The 16867-nt window shown below is 33.6% G+C and overlaps 1 protein-coding gene across 2 annotated transcripts; it reads left to right on the plus strand.

Annotated features, from left to right (window-relative positions):
• Positions 1-539: 539 nt before the first annotated feature.
• Positions 540-10603, plus strand: LOC106762064. Of its 2 annotated transcripts, XM_014645757.2 has the most exons (6): positions 540-959; positions 1527-1657; positions 1842-1898; positions 5603-5666; positions 7453-9717; positions 9804-10603. In XM_014645757.2, exons 1-6 carry the CDS (start codon positions 869-871, stop codon positions 9806-9808), a joined length of 2613 nt encoding a protein of 870 aa, XP_014501243.1. In that variant the 5' UTR covers positions 540-868; the 3' UTR covers positions 9809-10603. The 2 variants fall into 2 exon arrangements, with proteins under 2 accessions (XP_014501243.1, XP_014501242.1); XM_014645756.2 differs by having other exon boundaries at positions 541-959; positions 7453-10603.
• The last annotated feature ends 6264 nt before the right edge of the window (positions 10604-16867 follow it).

Consider the following 16867-nt stretch of genomic DNA (forward strand, 5'->3'; position numbering starts at 1 on the left):
AAAATAATATATCCTTCAAATAATATTTATGACATCCTTACTATACAAAATTATTTTAAGAGAAATATATTTTATTGAACCTTTATTTAAGATTTTAAATCTTATTTTATCTGCGTGTCATATGTCCACATACTATTGGAGAATCAAGTCTTCATCTTATGATCTCCTATACCACCATCTAAGATAAATGCTTTTATAATGATTTAATTAATTAAAAAATAAAAATAAAAAACATAAACGTATTAAAAATTATGAATTTTCTAAAATAAAAAAATTAATATCATTAAAAAGAAACAAAATCATATATTAAAAATTCGAAAGGATTAACTTTATAAATTTTTTAAAAAGGCAAGAAGAAATCACTTACAATTTGCAATGTTATTCTATATTTTGTTCAGAATTTTTAATTATCCAAGCGTTAATTTAAATATAAAAAATAGCCAATATCTCGTTCTCATTCAACTCTTACGTAAACAAAAAATGAAGAAAAAAATATAAATAAAAACAAAAGCAAAGAACAATTTCTATAATAAATTTGGATCAATAATATCTCGTTTGTAGGGTTCCTCTCTGGCTTTGTCTCTCTCCTCTCTTTGTCTCTCTTTCTTCTGTTTTCTCTTTGATCCAAATCCCAACACCTTTTTTTTTTTCTTCTCCTTTTCCATGTGCTCAATTATCAGCACAGATCTTCTTCTCCCCCTTTTCCTTCGTTCAAACGTTCTCAAGAACTCTCAAGAATCATAAGAAGGAGAAGGGGTTTCAAGATTGAACAACCCTTTTCGCATTGGGTCCTCTAATTCTCATTTCTCTATAAATCTTCGATCTTTCGCGGGTTTCTCTGCCTGGGGTTTCTTCTTTCTTCGTCTTTATGGTGGATATGGATGGGTTTGGAGCTGGGGGTGGCGTTGATGGTGCTCCCAACACAGAGAATCTTAGAGAATTGGGGAATGTTACCTCAGGTTTGCTTCGTCTTCTGGGATTCAAATCTCGTTTTGTGTTACGTTTTTCTTTAATGGGTGTTAGTTTCTGTGTTGTTTGATTCTGCTTCGTCTTGTAGATCTGGGGTGTTTTAGCCTGTGGATTAGTTTGGATTATGGGGAGATATAGGATGCATTTCAAAGTGTTTGTTTGGTTTTTAGCTTCAGCTCACAGAAGCTTAATGATGAAGCCATTTAAATTTCTTTTTCTGGCGGAATTTTTCTTGTTACGTTAATGTTTTTGCTGCTGCTGGCTACTTTAGTTGATTTAGCATTGTGTTGCATGACTGTATAATCTCTCTATCTGTGTTGTGTAGTGTGTTTCCTTATTCTTGTCGATGATTGCGGTGTTTTAGTATATTACTTGCATTGATGCCTTCTGAACTTGAGTGAAAAAAATTGTTGTACTTGCAATGATATTTGCCATTTCCCCTGGCTATATATGTATTGGAAGAGATCTATTTATTTTAATTAATCAGTGTTGAAATTATCTCTAATATATTTTTTAAGTAATGGGTTGGCATTTTACTGGAATTATTTGTCTTGCAGAAGGTGCAGTTTTTGATGCATCGCAATATGCATTCTTCGGGAAAGAAGTCGAGTTGGGAGGGTTAGAAGATGATGACCGTTTGCCTACTCTTGATTCTAATGAAGAGGAGTTCTTTTTCAATAGAGAAGATGTTAGTTACCCAATTTTCAATATTCTTCGTTCCTATGACTATTTTTGTTTGTAATTCAAAATTTTAAAATTCTGTGGCTATAATTTTTTTGCTATAAACATGTGCTTATACTTGTAGTCCAGCAGCGCTTTACGAACACACTGCTATAATTTCATATCAACTAACTTGTACTTTTATTCTGCAGGCCGATGATGTGAGATCTCTTTCTGATATTGATGATCTTACTACCACTTTTTTGAAGGTAAGGTTGTTAAATTACGATCATCATATTTTCTGTTAATGCTTGAAACTTTTATCAGATATAAGTGACAAGTGTTGTGATTATGATAATTTATGTGCATTCATTAAAAAATAGATAAGCTGTTTTTTTTTTAATTTATAATGTTTTTATAAAATTGTGCTTCTGTTGTATGACTGATGCAATGCTTCAAATATGAGTTGAAGCATGATTTGGAGGATGCGTATCCAAATGTATACTCAACTGTGAATAATTTAGCTGAACCTTTGGTTTCGTTGATTGTACACTTTTATCTGTTTCTGTTAGCAGATTGCTCATTTTATTCTTCATTGATCATAGTACATTTTCCTTATTGGGCCAGTGATGTTGCCCTATACTTTTCTGTTGGTTGAACTTTGTATAAGTTGTTTTGCATCACTTGACATATTCTTTCTTCAAAACTGAAGAAAAAGAAAAGTTACAAGTGACTGGCTGTGTTATCTTGGTTTCCTTTCATTAGTGCTTTGGTCCGACCAGGAACTGGACCTAGGCCAGTCTAGTTTTATTATTGATTTGGGTTTTGATGTCATCAAACTTGCCTTAAACCAGATTCAACCTGTACAAACTGTCTCCGTGTGAACCATTCCAGTAGGTTCAATGAAAGTCAGTGCTGCGGCCATGAAGTGTCATATCACTATCATGGTCACATCACCATATAGGATCTTGTTCTCTGTAGGCGTCTTCTGTATGTGTCACTTACTTGTGGAGTGCAAAATGGCATTATGATCAAAGCAAGACTGTGTGGCTTGCAATAGAAAGTTCCTCCACTAGGCCAAAAGTAGCTATTTGATATGTATCTGTCAATTATAAGACATGCCTAAGCTTAGTTATTACATTATGATATATAATAAGTAGGTTGTGCAATTTAACCAATTTGTCATTGACTCAACTAGTAACCCATTGATCCAATCAATAACTAGCTTAAGTTTTTACTTTGCTAAAATCAACAAAACACATAAGAAAGAAAGAAAGGAGAAAGTAAGGGAAAATAAAGAGGGTTCCTGACCTGCCAGACTGTAAGCAAAAAAACAAAGCAACTAAGGAGAACCAACGCAAAGAGGTGGGAAAACAAAAACAGAGGTTGGATTCTCTGTAAACTGCCAAGTGTTTGCCACAAAGTATAGGTGCTATCTGGTAAACATGGGGGAGAATCCCAAATTACTCAATGGCCATGTCAAACGGACATTTGATGCTACAGTGTCCAAAGAGTGGCCACTGGTCGCTTTGCCTCTCTATATGGTGCTAAGGAAAACTCAGCTTTGTCAAAGTTGATCACTCGGATACTTAATATCATGACATTCATCACAAAATTATTGTTTATCTTCTCAGTAATCCATTCAATATAAGGAATCAAATAATCATAAGCAATTCTTCTTCCATCTTATCTCAGTCTGTTTCGTTTTGAAAGCTTCATTGCTGAAAGTAATCTTAAATCTTCTTGAGTTTTGCTATTTTATGAATCATAATGGCGCTTTCTATTAAGCAAACTAAGATAAATTCAAATCATTAACTTAGAAAGGCATATTTAATAAACCAATGGAAGAATAAAATCAAATTTTAAATTAATTTTAAAACAGAAGAGAAGGCAAAACCAACAGTATTTGATGCTATGGAAACGGATGGGAGAGAAGCGAAAATTTAGTTTCCTAGGACTCTAAAGTTGGGATAATTTGTTCCTCATGTTTGATTTACTTTTTAAAAGATAACATTCCACTAGGAGACAAGGTTTTCTGGGAATGGTGTTGAGTCAGGTTTCCCACAAAAGCAGTCTCATGGTGGGAGGTGGGAAGCTAACTTCCTCATGTAAAATTATAAGTAATACATAAAAGGTACTATATTACTTTTATTAAACAATTTACTGTCATAACAAATTAAAATTTTTGATAAAGATCACTCATTGCCTTTTGATTTTTGTACTTTTCACCAATCAACCAAATATTAGTTATTCCTAGAGATCATAGTTTTTGATTTTTGGGTATGAAAACATTTTCCTTCAACCAAATACCCCTTTAAGTGGTAAGAGAGGAGGATAAGTTTTGGAGATCTCACATCAACTAGTGATATGACCAAATCATAATATATATATATATAAGTTGGGTGTAAACGTTATCATACAAGCCAACATTTTAAGGTTGAGTGGCATAAACCACTTACTAATAGAGTATCAAAGCCTCGCTAGCGAGTTTTGTTGAGTCTATTGTGCTACTCGTATCAAACCACCTATTAATATCTCGTCTCATGCTTGAGATGCCCAGTCCTCAGCTTGAGGGAGTGTGTTGGAGATCTCAAATTGATTGCATTTAAGTGTAAATTACAATATATAAATGAGTATAAATTTTATCTTACAAGCCAGTTTTATAAGATTGAATTAAGTTTAAAGCTCACTTTTTAATTAAAAGTGATTGGAGTTGTGCAGCCATTATATTTTTGTCAAGAGTTTGATCTTTTAGATTACTTTACGATATTGATCATTTGATGAAAATAAAATAATCAACATAAACGTAACTATGTAGATTAGTGTGCATGGTTACTAAAAGAAATGGAAACAATAAATATATAGACCAATTATTTGAAAGATCAAAATTAAAAGATAGCTGCATTTTTCAAATTGCTACATAACTACTAATTTTTAATATTGACTATGTATGTAATATTATATGGTTAAAATTTATTGTTTTCAATTTTCACATTCTTAGGATAACCTTGGTTCATGCACACTACAAAAACTAGATATTGAGTTGGAGAGCCCAGGCTTATAAAGTCCACATTAGATACCCCGTACTTTCAATATGGACTCAAGTCCCAGACCTTGCAATCGGATCGGAACATATAAATGTTTCATATATCCATGTATGTGCAACTTCATGCACTTATTTTCTTCTCCACATTAGAATCTCGTATTTCCAGTCTGAACCCAAGTCCTGATGCCTTGCAATTGGTTCCTAACATATAAATGTCCCAGATATATATGTGTGTGTGCGCAACTGTTCTTGAACTTATATACTTCTCTCTGCTCCATCAGTATCTTCAAATGATTCTTTTAGATATCGTGGCTTGTATGTGTTTTATATGTGTTACTCCGTAGGCACAGGTTAGACCAAATATGTCAATTATTTCTCAAAATTTAGAAATATGGGAGAAAATTTATGATATGCAAGTATGTAGTGGTTCTAGACTCAGTCTCCGAAGATGTTGGCGGTAGATATTTGTGCTAGTGCATCAATGGAGCCTGTCAATATGCTATTGTATTTCAAAGATTCTCTGTGCATGATGCTAGTTTTTTCTGTTCCCTTTTTACCCTTCCTGACAACTAATTTCCTGTACTTGGTAAGTCATTAATTTTTACAATGTGGCTGTTTTCTCATTCATTAAAGGAAGAGGAAGAGGAAAAGTGAAGTGGTAGTTAAATGAATGGTTAATATGATTAGCTTGTTTCCTTTTGCATTTCGAACTATTTTGAATGTTTTTAGATCAGCTAAAAAAATATCTCAAACAGAGTAGCTATTTGATTTCCTCTTGATATGTGCCCGTGTACTTGATTTTATGTTCCAGTTTCTCAAGTACTGTAGTTTATTAATTCTGCCGAATGCATATCAATATGAAGATTAAGAATCTTTATTTTATTATATTTGAAGATTCAGAATCTTCTTTATTTTATTATATTTCAGTTGAACAAGTTCGTCAGTGGACCAAGAAGCGCAGGAGTTATTGGTGAACGCGGATCAAGAGAAAGTGAGTAAAACATTTGTAAAGAACTCATCACTTTGCTCTTTCTTTTGTCAAAATAAAAATAATATACCTTTAACTTGATTTATTTATTTAACGTTTCTAATAAATATTTTCCATTGTGCTCTGATGCAGTTTGTGTTCAAACTATAATTGGCTGTTTGAATACCCGATAGTGGATTTATTCTTGAACTATTAAACTTTTAATCAGGATTAGGGCCCTTTTTATTTATGGATTTTTAATGGCAGGAAAACACGTGACCTGGTTTATGTGTAACTGTGAATCATATAATTCTGAATGTACACTATTTGCTACCCTTTAGTTCTTAATAGGAATACTGTTTTTCATGAGATGTGGGAAAGCCATTATATAATTAAAGTACCTATTTTGTTATATGTTGGTCATTATTTTCTAAGAAAATAATTGATGCATTTAAGTAACCCTATTTATAACTGGCTTAACAACTAAGATGGTCCCCACTTAGGAGCAATGTGTTAACTTGATCTTCACTTTTAATTTTGTGTCAATTTTGTCCCTAAATTTTTTAATGTGCATCAATCAAGTCTTTGCCATTAGTGAATTTGGAAATGAAATTGACACTGTTAAGAAGTGGACCTTAAGTCTAACTTAACTCTACAAAACTGGCTTATAAGGTGAGGTTTGCACCCACTTTATATATATATATATATATATATATATATATATATATATATATATATATATATATATATATATATATTATAAATTGGTCTTATCTATAGTCGGTGTGGGACTTCTAACACATCCCCTCACGCCGAGGTATATACATCCCAAACGTGAGACTAGACATTAATGGGTGATTCGAGAGCGGTCCGATAGCGGGTGGAACAATATGTCCAATAAACAACAAATATTGCTAGGATAGGTTCTAACCATAGCTCTAATACCATGTTAAGAAGTGGACTTTAAGCCTAACTCAATCCCACAAAACCGGCTTATAAGGTGAGGTTTGCATTCACTTATGTATTATAAATTGGTCTTATCTCTAATTGATGTGAGACTTTCAACAGACACAAAATTAAAGACGGAGACCAAGTTGACACACTCCTCCCTAAGTGGGAACCCTCCGAATAAATAAGCCTTTTATAATTTTTAGTAAGAATTGTATTGTCAATTCTGGTACAGTATAATACCCAATTGAGTAATATGTTTCTTCTAAAGAGTGTTTTAGTTTGGCATACACATACAAACACCAGCAATTTATAACATTTTTCTGTAAGCGGGTATACTAAATTACCTTAATCTGAGTGCATATAGACGTATAAAATCATGAATACAAACCATATATTTACAACTTGTGATATTGTGTACAACTCTTTTTGGTTGTCTTGCTTACGCATTTAGATGTATAAAATTATGAATGCAAACCATATAGTTACAACTTGTGATAGTGTGTACAACTATTCTTTGCTAATGGATAGGGGGCTAGGTGTTCTGCTTCACGTTTATCCTTAAGTTATGGATTTTAGGTAGAAAACTTCCTCTGGCTGGGAAAGAGGTTCGACTAATTGTTGGTAACCTAATATGTTGTAACTGTGTGCTTTCTTGTGTTATGTAAATATATTACGTGCGTGTATGTGTAAAATCTACTTCATAATATTTGTGCTTTGAGATGTGGTTACGAACATCTTGTAATCAAGTTGACTATTGATTCGTGGCTTTTTAGCTTCCCCATTGTATTCCTCCTTTTTCAATATATGCAATATTTTTTTTCCGTTGGCTGACCTTTTGGTATTTTTGTGCTGTACCCAGATTCAACATCTGAATGGTCACAAAGGGAAGATAGTATTAACTGGTTTGATCAGAATCCTTATGATAGTGAAGGTTCTACAGATAGCAAAAGATGGTCATCACAGCCCCATTCTTCCCTAGCCCATTTACATGATTCAAAGCCCTTGTACAGAACATCATCATATCCCGAGCAGCAAAGGCAGGAACAACACTACCACCTCCAACATTGCTCTAGTGAACCAGTTCCAAACTGGCTTGATCAGCACATTTATGATTCAGAAACTGCTCATGATCATGATGGCAAACGATGGTCATCACAGCCACATTCCTCCATTCCACATTTACCAGAATCAAAGCCTTTGTACAGAACATCTTCATATCCTGACAAGCAACAGGAGCTTCCTCGTTTTTCTAGTGAACCAATTTTGGTACCAAAGTCTTCTTTTACTTCTTATCCTCCCCCCGGTGGTCTATCCCAGCACGCTTCTCCCAGCCATAGTACAGGACACTTAAACAGTCCTTATCATAGTGCAGCAGCTCAGATGGCTTTATCATCTCAGAATCGTTCTCATTTCTCCAATTCTGCACTGCAGTCGGGTGCTTTAAATCTTGGGTCACATTTTGGTGGAAACACACGCCAATTTCCTACTGGTTCCCATCTTAATCAGCGATTACAGAATCAATTGGTCAACCAGGCAGGGTTGTACCCTGGAGATCACTCAAGTCTCCTTAATAATATGTTACAACAACAATTTCACCTTCATAATGGATCAGTATCTCCTCACTTGATGACTCAATTACAACAACAGCAGCATAGACTGCGTCATCCTGTGCAGCGTTCTGCTGGCTACTTATCAGGCTACCAGTCTCATCTATTCAATGCCCACCTTTCCTCTGGCTCATCTGCAATTAACAAATATGACCATGTGCTTGGTCTTGCTGATGGTAGAGATCATAGGCCAAAATCAACTCATAAAGGTAAACACGGTCTTCGACATTCCCAACATGGTTCTGATGCCATTCAAAAGAGTGATAGTGGTTCATTTCAGTTCCGGTCCAAGTATATGACAAGTGATGAAATTGAAAGCATTCTTAGAATGCAACATGCTGTGACACATAGTAATGACCCGTATGTAGATGACTACTACCACCAAGCTTGTCTAGCAAAAAAGTCTTCTGTGGCCAAGTTAAAACATCCATTTTGCCCAACCCAGATAAGGGAAATTCCTCCACGAACCCGTGCTAATGCTGAACCACATGCATTTGTGCAGGTTGATGCCCTAGGGAGAGTTTCATTTTCATCTATTCGTCGGCCTCGCCCTCTTCTTGAGGTTGATCCTCCAAACACTTCCATAAGCTCTGATCAAAATATTTCAGAGAAGCCTCTTGAGCAGGAACCTAGGTTTGCTGCCAGAGTTGCAATTGAGGATGGTCTTTGCCTTCTTCTGGATGTGGATGATATTGATCGTTACCTACAGTACAATCAGCTACAGGATGGTGGAACACAATTAAGACGAAGAAGGCAAGTCCTGTTAGAAGGACTTGCAACTTCACTTCAACTTGTTGACCCACTGGGAAAGAATGGACACAAAGTTGGACTTGCTGCCAAGGATGACCTTGTTTTCTTACGGTTGGTATCTCTTCCCAAGGGACGCAAGCTCCTTGCAAAGTATCTTAAGTTGCTTCCTCCTGGCAGTGAGCTTACGAGGATAGTCTGCATGACAGTCTTTCGTCATTTGAGATTCTTATTTGGTGGTCTTCCCTCAGATCTGTCAGCTTCAGAGACTACAAATAATCTGGCCAAGGTGGTTTGCCAATGTGTACGAGGAATGGATCTTGGTGCTCTTAGTGCCTGTCTTGCTGCAGTTGTTTGTTCTGCAGAGCAGCCTCCTCTACGTCCCATTGGAAGCACCTCTGGAGATGGTGCTTCCCTTATTTTAATAGCTGTTCTTGAGAGGGCTACTGAACTTCTGACTGATCCACATGCTGCCTGCAACTACAACATGGGTAATCGTTCATTTTGGCAGGCCTCATTTGATGAATTCTTTGGCCTTCTCACCAAGTATTGCATGAATAAATATCATAGTATCATGCAATCCATGCTCATACAAAGTACCTCGAATATGGATGATGTCGGACCAGATGCTGCCAAAGCTATTAGTAGAGAAATGCCTGTTGAACTCTTGCGTGCTAGTCTTCCTCACACCGATGAGCGTCAGAGGAAGTTATTACTAGATTTTGCTCAACACTCCATTCCTGTGGTTGGATTTAACAGCAACACTGGGGGTAATGGAGGTCATGTGAATTCAGAAACAGTGTTAAGTTGATAGATAAAATACATGAGAAGTTCACCTCCTGATACTGGTTTTCAGGTTAATGATCTTACCAATGTTGTAAGGACAACCCTGCATCTGTTCAAGTACTTCTGGAGCAATCTTAAACGTGGAAAGTGTGATGCATCTATGATTGAGGCGCTGCCTCACCCTTAGTTGTCTGCTTTTCATAATGTGAAGCTTTGTGATAAATTTGCAATCAGGTCCTTTATGATGGACTAGGCTTGATCTGTTCCTCTTGTCTTTTCTTTTTCTCTTGACAGAGGAGCTTATATAATTGTTACTATGTGTGGCTGGTAGGGACACAGTAGTTGTTAGCATGTACAGGTTTAGGTACATATTTGGTTCCCATGTTTCCTGTTATAGATAGAAGGTTGGGAATGGATGACGTGTGATAGAATCATTCTACTGAAAACAAAACCATAAGGGCCATTGAGGGGGTGCAAATTTCACCGAGACACAGACACAGGTTGACCAGTTGGCATGCTGAAAACCATGGTGAAGAATAAGTCATGTTGAACTTGTTGCATATTTATATTTTTCACTTCAGTTGTCAATTTGTAGATATGTGTTCTTATGTATTTCCTAACTTGAGAATATCTAATTTCCTTTTTCTTACTCTGTCTTTGGCATTATATTTTTTTGGAAATTTTCTGATGGTCATTGCTCACATGCTCCTTTTCCTATCTGGAAATATATGGAGGAAAATGAAATTGAAGTGGCCACTTTGATGATGGATTGACTTGGAAGGATTATGGAATATTTGTTTCTAACTTTTCATTTTATGTTATGGTGTAATTAACTTTGTAGTCTTTACAACATAGTTTTTTTATTTACATCCCTGATAATGTTTTTAATTCTTGTCCCTGTTATATATTTTTTTGCCTTTACCCTTACCATATTAATGAAATTAAATGCTGAAGCGATTGTTATCCACGTCTAAGATAACTGGAAGAAAGTGCATAAAATACGAGCTTCATATGTGCATTGTGTCTTCAATATATTATCATGTATATAACTAAAACATCCTATTCTTAATTGAATGCTACGTAATTTCCTAACTGATTAGCGTAGCATTTTGCTAATTTTTTAATTATCCGAAAAATTAGTGCTAACGGAAAGTTCACACAGGAGACATTATCATCTCAAGGTTGTGTTTTTAGGAATCATGTTCCGTGGAATGTAATATTTAAGAATGGTGTTCATACACACACACATGTTTATTTGGTTCTAATAATTTCTTATAAAACTTAAATATTAGGCCTTTATAATTTTTATTCATTATTCTTATGCTTCTCACTCAAGAATATATCATTAAAATATTTTATTAAAAACACTCAAATAGGTCATCGTTTGTCCTAGAGCTTAATTGTTTATCAATTCTAATTATATATAAATAATTTTGGTACATACGGTATACAATGCTGTCAATCTAATCTCTAAAACTAAGAAAAATTAAATACATATATAAATTTTTAAGTTATCTTTATTAAAGTCTCAACTTAACTAAGTAATATCATTTTGGTATCTAAGTATCTATTATATATTAAGTTACATTACTTAAATTTTGGAGTAATAATGAGATTGACAAATCACACTTTTAGGAATTTATTTGAAATCTTCAGTTTGAACTTTAATTTGATAATGATATTATCATCAACCAATTTCATCCGAATAGATAAAATATATATATTGAAAAAATATATTAGAAAAAATAAAAAAGAAATGAAAACAAAATTAAAAATACTAAAATAATAAAAAATGTATATATAGGTTTGAAAAGGTTAAAAAAGGACACATAAAAAGTATAGGCTAAAATCTTATTATAGACTTTTAATTTTTACAAAAAAATTAATTAGATCTCAAATTTTTATTTAATGTAATTTAGTCTTTTAATTTTTAAAAATATTCAATCATGTTATTTTGGTTAGATTAACATTAAATTTTCATTTATATATCAAACACTCCACTTAACAAATAAAATCAATGTAAATATTTAGATTAAACTCAACTTATGAAAGCTTCATAGCTAAGTGATAAAGAAAAAAAGAAGATAGCGTTGCGAAAAGAAAAGGATTTAAAGAAAACATACAAGAGAAGAGGAGAAAAACTAAAAATAAACAGTTAAAAGAAAACCACATTAGGACTTAATCAGAAGCGTAACATCTTTTATAATCTAGTTTAATAACTCTGAATACGTCAAACCTCCAAAATGGATGACAACACTTATATCATTATGGATTATTATAATTTATAATCAAAATTTTTGTATTCAAAATTATCTATAAAAATGTTAATTAAATATAAATAATTTAAATATATTATCACTTGATATAAAAATAAGCTCATTTATCTAACATCCAAATAGTGAAAATAAATATAATTTATTTAAGACATTCTATCCCTTCTTGATAATCATTATTGAAAAAGACAGTTTAACCAACGTTCATTCAAAGACAAATTAACAACTTTAAAAAATTTCATATCATTAGATAAAGATATGGTAAGAAACTAAATAAAAACATTTTCAATAAGATTTATATAATATAAATATTCTTAATAAAACAGGATTTATTAAAATTCAACACTTGTATTGCATGATGGTTTTTGATTTTGAATATTTTTAACCAATTTTTTAAGTCATTGAATTAGCTTTGTTATTTAGCATTCTCCCGAAAGAATATATTCAAGTAGTATTAGAATTGTTAGATTCAAAGATTATAAAAGGTAGGTTTGGAAAACGTCACAGAACTATCGATATAAGTATGGACAATGGACCAATCTATAAAATGAGTTTAGTCGTAAAATTAGTATACTAAATATAAAAACAACAATCCCGAATTATCATATGAAGATGTGAGATGTGAAGGTTTTATTTAGTTTTTAATTTACTGTTTTAATTTCACTTAAAAAGCTAGGATGGAAGAGAAAGTTGTACGTTATTTTATTGAAGGAAAGGTTGAGAGAGTGGAACATAGGAATATAAAACTGCATTGATATCTTTTATGGAGGAGTTCTATTGCTTTTATAATACAAATAACTGAATGTAAATGTACGAAAATATTGACATCTATAATCATTAATAGAATAGTGCTTCTAGTGCTTAGAAAATAGCAAATAAATCCTACTAGTTAACATGACTTTTATTTTTCTAAAAAATAGCATAACATTATTTTAATTTGTTAATTTTCAATAGTCATCAATCAACACTCCTTCTTGATTTTGGAACCACAAACTCCAAGCTTTAGTCTCAAGAACTCAAATCTAAATTTTTAAAGTGCCTTGGTTAGGATATTAGTCACTTGATTTTCTGTTTTGCAGTAAACTAGTTTCGTTTGTCCTTCTTTTTGAACTTCTCTTAAAAAGAAAAATTTTTATCTTAAAATGCTTTGTTTTGCCATGAAAAACTGGATTATTGGCAATTGAAATTGCAGCTTGATTATCCACAAAAATCTTTGTGCTATCTTCTTGTTTTATGTGTAAATCAACCATGATTTTCCTTATCCAGACAGTTTGATTTACAACAGCAGCAACATACTATGCTTCTGCTATTGATTGGGCTATAATTTCTTGCCTTTTGGATCACCATGAAAAAACTCCAAAACCAAGAGAGAAACAGTAACCAGAAGTGCTTCTCATATCATCAACACATCTTGCCCAATCACTATTTGAATAACCATGAAAACTTAAGCTTTCAACTGAAGGTATCGGAGGGGGTAATTTTTTAAAGAGTTTAGCGCAGCGGATTAATAACACAGAGAGCGTAAAGCGTATTAGGTCACAGTTTAAACGATTTTAGCCTTTTTTATAAAAAAACAATTTTCTTTCAGAAAATTAACCAAGCAGTTGATGTGTGTTAAAGTAAAATGAGTATAGGGCATAAGAAAAGCACACAAGGATTTTTATACTGGTTCGATTCAACAGAATCTACGTCCAGTCGTTAATCACTACAAAGAGTGATTAACAGTTCCACTAAAAAGGATTTAACAGATTACAATGAAAAGTACAGAAATAGAATGAAAAGAACCACTCTACCAACTTGAAGAGAACTGCTCCGGCAATCGACAAACGATTCACGAGCTTCTCCTTTCACAAGACCAGGCAGAGAACCTTGCCAACTTGAAGAGAGTCCACTTCGACTATCAACACACGATACGTAAGCCTCTCCTTTCACAAGANCAGGCAAGGGAACAAAGTAAANAAAAGCTCTCAAGAACGTTCCTCTGACTACTCAGTGTTCTAAGCTTTCTCAGTTTACACAAAAGTTACTTTCTGAACTTCACAAAAACCCATATATATAGCCAAGTACACTGAATGTCAAAGGTCAACTCCCAACTGCCATGAATAATCGATTATTGTAAGTGATAATCAATTATTCAAGTCCGTTATAGAAATTTCAAAAAGTGATAATCGATTATATGAAGTGATAATCGATTATTCAAGTGTGACTTGTGATAATCGATTATTGCTTCATGATAATCGATTATTTTAGTTCAAAAGCATCTGATAATCGATTATAGCTTAACCATAATCGATTATACCAGTAAAAATTACAATGTTTATCATTGTCCTACTACATTCAAAATCTACAAGTTGCTTTTTAAGTATTTTCCTATTACATTCAAAAACTAAAAGTTGCAGCATCATCAAAACTTATCTTCAGGTTTTACCAATACTCCCTTATTGGTAACATCAACTTGTTGAACCATATACCATAATCAATTGTGCCTTTAACATATCTAAGAATTCTTTTTGCTGCTTGAAAATGAATTTCACTAGCACAATGCATGTACCTTGATAACAAACTCACTGAATGCATGATATCTGACCGGGTGGCAGTTAAATACATTAAGCATCCTATTAAGGATCTAAAAAGCTTTTCATCAACCTTTTCAACTCTGTCTTCTTTGCAAAACTTTTTTTTTGGTTCATTGGAATTGTAGCTGACTTACACTCTTCCATGTTGAAGTTCATAAGTACTTCCTTTGCATACTTTTCTTGGCACACAAATATTTCATTTTTCTTTTGTTACACTAGCATACCAAGAAAAAATGTCATCTTTCCAAGGTTTGTCATTTCAAAGACATTTTTCATTTCTTCTTTAAACTTATCAATCATCTCCTTACAATTTCCTGTAACAAATAAGTCATCATCATACATAGATATCATAAGTATGTCCTCATTCACCTTTTTAATATATAAGGTGTACTCACTTAAACTTTTCACTAAGCCTAAGCTCATTAAATGTGCATCAATTCTACTATACTAAGACCTTGGTACTTGCTTTAAACCATATAATGTCTTTTTCAGTAGATAAACCTTGTCTTCTTGTCCTTGAAGAGCAAAACCTTTTGGTTGTTCCACGAATATTTCTTCCTCCAAATATCCATTCAAAACTTTTGATTTTACATCCAATTGATGTATAAGCCAACCTTTTTGTGAAGCTAGTGCTAGCAGCAACCTTATTGTGTCTAGCCTGGCAACTAAGGCAAATGTTTCAGAGAAATCCACCCCAGACATCTGAGCATATCCCTTGACAAAAAGTCTTGCCTTGTACTTGTTCACAGAACCATCAGGAATGAACTTGGTCTATAAACCTACTTTACTCCAGTGGCCTTTTTATGACCAGGTCTATCCACCAACTCCCATGTATGATTTTTTTCAATCATTTTGAGCTCCTCTTCCATAGCATTTATCCACCTCTTGTCAGTCGTAGCCTCTTCATATCCACTAGGTTCCATGGCTGCAACATTACACCTTTGATAGATGTCAAAAAGCAATCTTGTTCCTTTGACAGGTTCGCCATCCACATCTTCATTCTCCTCCTGCAATCCTCTTGTTCAAGGAATTTTTTGTCTTTCCAACCCCAACAATCAAACTCCAAGAATTTCACATCCCTGCTAATAATGATTTTGTTGTTGTGTGGAAGATAGATCCTGTAGGCCTTTGAAATCAAGCTATAGCCTACAAAAATTCCAAGTTCTGCTTTCTTGTCCAATTTGTCTCTCTTAATATGAGCAATATAAGAGAAACACAAGCAACCAAATATCTTTAAATTAAACAGCTCAGGTTTGTAACCGTACCATGTTTCAAAAGGCGTTCTTTGTTGTAAAGTTTTTGTTGGCAATCTATTGAGTAAAAATACTACTGTATTTACAGCCTCTGCCCAGAATGTTTTAGGCAACTCTTTGTCATGAAGTAAGCACCTAGCCATCTCTATAATCGTCTGATTTTTCCTTTCTGCAGTGCCATTTTGCTGAGGTGAATAAGGGGCTATAAGCTGGTGTTCTACACCTGTATTTTCAGAAAACGTGTTAAATTGTTTTGAAGTATATTCAGTTCCATTGTCAGATATGATCATTTGCATTTTGCACTTGCTTTGATTTTCCACCAAAGTTTTAAACTTCCAAAAAAATGTCAGCAACTTCATATTTAAACTTCATAAAATATATCCAACACATATTTGTCATGTCATCAATAAAAATAATATAGTACCTATTGTCATTCAATGATGGTGTGCTCTTAGGACCTCCAACATCTGTATGTATCAATTGTAGATTTCGTATAGCCCTCCAAGTCTTGTTTTGTGGAAATAAGAGTCTTGTTTGCTTCCTATATTGACAAGTAATGCATGTAGGAAATGCTTCTTCTATATCAGGTAAGCCTCTGACCATGTTATTCTTCTTCATGAATATTAGAGCACTGTGGTGAAAATGGCACAATCTTTTATGCCAAAGTATTGTACTGTTGACCTCTTTGTGCACTGCAGCTTGTTCTTCACTCATGAAATCCAAAGCAAAGCTTTTTCCTTTCATTCTAACTTTAAATACTTCCTTGCCTGCTGAATCTTTAATCATGTAGTTTTTGTCTTCAAACCACACCTTATAACCTTTTTCAAGCAATTGAGGAACACTCAACAGGTTTTGGTTAATTTTTGGAACATATAAAACATTTGAAATCAGTTTCAAACCTGTTTGACCTTCAATTCCCACTATTCCTTTGCCTTTTACTGCAATATATGCGTCATTACCTACTCTGACTTTAAAAAGTGCAGTTTTGTCAAGTTCTTTAAAGAGTTCTCGATCATAACTCATGTGATTTGT

The sequence above is a fragment of the Vigna radiata genome, chromosome 5 (assembly GCF_000741045.1).
Source record: "Vigna radiata var. radiata cultivar VC1973A chromosome 5, Vradiata_ver6, whole genome shotgun sequence".
Taxonomy (NCBI): Eukaryota; Viridiplantae; Streptophyta; class Magnoliopsida; order Fabales; family Fabaceae; genus Vigna; species Vigna radiata.